At 32.6% G+C, this 2,762-nt stretch overlaps 1 protein-coding gene across 1 annotated transcript; it reads right to left on the bottom strand.

The window, feature by feature from the left end:
- Positions 1–1,936: 1,936 nt before the first annotated feature.
- Tsp_12689 (hypothetical protein) lies at positions 1,937–2,576 on the bottom strand (the record flags this gene model as incomplete). Its single annotated transcript, XM_003367643.1, has 1 exon — positions 1,937–2,576. A coding segment is annotated over one exon (640 nt), but the record flags the coding sequence as incomplete, so codon positions are not given.
- Positions 2,577–2,762: the final 186 nt, after the last annotated feature.

A 2,762-nucleotide genomic window follows, 5' to 3' on the forward strand; every position in this document is an offset into this window, starting at 1 on the left:
AATTCCCATGTATGCTGCTCCGAACACACCGCAATATCAAGCTGCGCAACAGCAAAATGTTTCCCATGTATCCCTGTTTCTAGGTATGCAACGTAAAATAAATTCTGCTTTACTTTTCATCGTAGTTTGTTGTTGTGGTTGTGATATTTATTTTTTAATCTTTTTTTTTCTTTAGGATGAGTCAGTACAGTAGCAATGTTCCTGGTCAAGAGATGAACGCCAGCCAACAGCAAATCAACTACTATCCACCTCAGTATTGATTGAAGCAGTGTCTTCTCACTTTACGAATGCAGCTTGTTTGGTGTTAAACAAGAAATTTTTTTTTCACTGATTATTGTTGTTATTGTATTAATGATGAAATAGTAAATTGCGAATACGAAAGGCACGAAGCTGTGTTCTATTTTCATCTGATTTAATAATAATGTTCATACAATTCATTGTTCAGTTAGTCAGCAGTCGTTCAGTGAATAATATAGACTTAGCAACGAAGACTTTGAATATTGTAAATAATTTATGACATTTAATATCAACAAGAATGCTAACTTTCAAGCACGTGAAATGAACATTCCATTTTTTGCGTTTCAAATATTCTGATCAACGCGAGACAAGTTCAAAAATAATATTCTTATTTTCTAATATGCAAAAAGTAGTATATGTATATGGTAATTTACTGTGGTAAATCTGTAATTGGAAGATTACGTTTATGGTTAAAATTTATATTTTTTTTAAAAAACCCTTTCGACATTCTAATAAAACAGAGCAATGATAGTATTATTTTGCGAATAGATCAAGCAAAAAAAACAGTCATTTTTGTTTTTAACTTGTTATTGTGATTCAATTCGAATGTGAAAATCAGTTTAAGAATAGTAAGTGAGAATAGTCAGTCAGTCATTAAGTGAATCAGAGTATTAAAATTTTGAAAGTATCTCTGTATTTTCAGCTTTATATACTGGAGAAAATTTAAATGTAAATAAATAAATATATATATATATATATTTCCACAGTTCAATTAATTAATTTTGTAAATTGCTTTTACAGAAATTTGAAAAAATTTCTTTTAGAGAGCACTGAAAAAGAATTGTCAGTTGCAAAAGCATCTACCATCTCAAACAAATGAACCATGTCATTTTTTCATTTTTTAAGACTTTAATAAGTTTGTAAATATTTCATAAATCAAAAATCTGATATATATTAAACAATGTTTTATTATTGACGAAATAATTATTTTTTAGTGATATTTCTGACCATTTAAAGTAAAGCAGCACTTTTACAGTCAGTATAATTGCCATTTAAAGAAGATAAGTAAACAAATATCTGTCACACTCACCGAGGGGAAGAAGAAGATGTAAATTTCAATGTAAAAATTACAAATTACAATTTATTTAAGTGATGTGAATATCATAAAAATGCACAGTTTTATAGTGGCATATGATTTCGGTGTTGAGAGAAGTAAACAAAGAATGGCTCAATTAAAAAGTTATTAACAATCATTACAGCAATTGATATTGGAAATAGGGATTTTCAGACATAAGCTATTTTTATGGATGAAGACTAAAAGGGAAAAAGGATACATACCATTTATAAAACTTTTAAACATTCTATCAAATACTGGTGCATAATTAAGTTTCTTCAAAAATGACGCGCGCTTGTGTAGAACAGCAGCATTATCAGTTAAAAGAAAACAATTACTGCTTGTGATTATTAATTCAGGAAGAAAGTGTTGTTTGATGATGGAGAAGTTTTTGCTCATGATCACAACGACATTTCAACGACAACGATAACAAAAAAACAGTAAATTGCGCAAGTTGTCGACAGTTTTTCAGAGCACAAAAAATTAATGACCAGTTAAAGTGAAAAGTTATTATCTCAGAAGTGACGTTGATAATTTCTGTTTCATTCGAACATTACATTACAAATATGAATAATAAATCGATCTCTAATTGATTGGATAACCAACATATACAGAATTGAGGTTCAAATTGCCTCTGGATTGCTGAGAGCAAGCCCGTATACGGTGGAAAAAGTTTTTCATTTGCTTTCTTAAATCCGGATGAATGACCAAATATATGGTCGGCGTTAGTGACCAGTTCATCGTACGCAAAGGCAACGAAACAGAATGAAGCACATGTTTGTCTGTCAACACGAGCTCCAAGGTCCACGGTAAAATTTGACAAACAAAGGTGCAAAGAATGACAAATGCAATACTTCTAGCAATGGAACGTTCACGATTCAGCTGCATTTGACGCATTATCGTGCAGGTTGTGTCGCGTCGATGGAGCAACAGTGCGACCGTGGCCAAATAGAACACCACTGTCAAGTATCCGATGATCATGTATGTCCAGGCAGTTGATCGATATATGATCGGATTAATGCATTCCCGCATGTGACACAAAGCTGATACTTTCCTGTGCATATCCATAAAAGCAATCGCCCAAGCGGCGGCTATTTTAACAGAGATGATTAAAAAACAACTAATCAGTATCAGTAGTGTACGATCGATGTCAAAAATGACGTAATGCAGTCCCAGTTTGTAAAAGGCTGTTACTCTTTCGAGGCAGAGCAAAAAAATCATCAAGCTGAACAAATCATAACCCAATTGTAGACAACGTCATATGAGGAACTTTGAGAAGGAATCACGAACTGTCCACAGTTGGTGTTCTTTTTGAAGATAAAAATCATTATTCGATGACATGCATATTCAACAACCATGGAGCAAAGCCATTTGGAACGCCCACCCTTAAATGCCATCAACGGCTACCAGT

Source organism: Trichinella spiralis (genome assembly GCF_000181795.1).
Source record: "Trichinella spiralis strain ISS 195 chromosome Unknown Scfld3929, whole genome shotgun sequence".
NCBI classification, from domain to species: domain Eukaryota; kingdom Metazoa; phylum Nematoda; class Enoplea; order Trichinellida; family Trichinellidae; genus Trichinella; species Trichinella spiralis.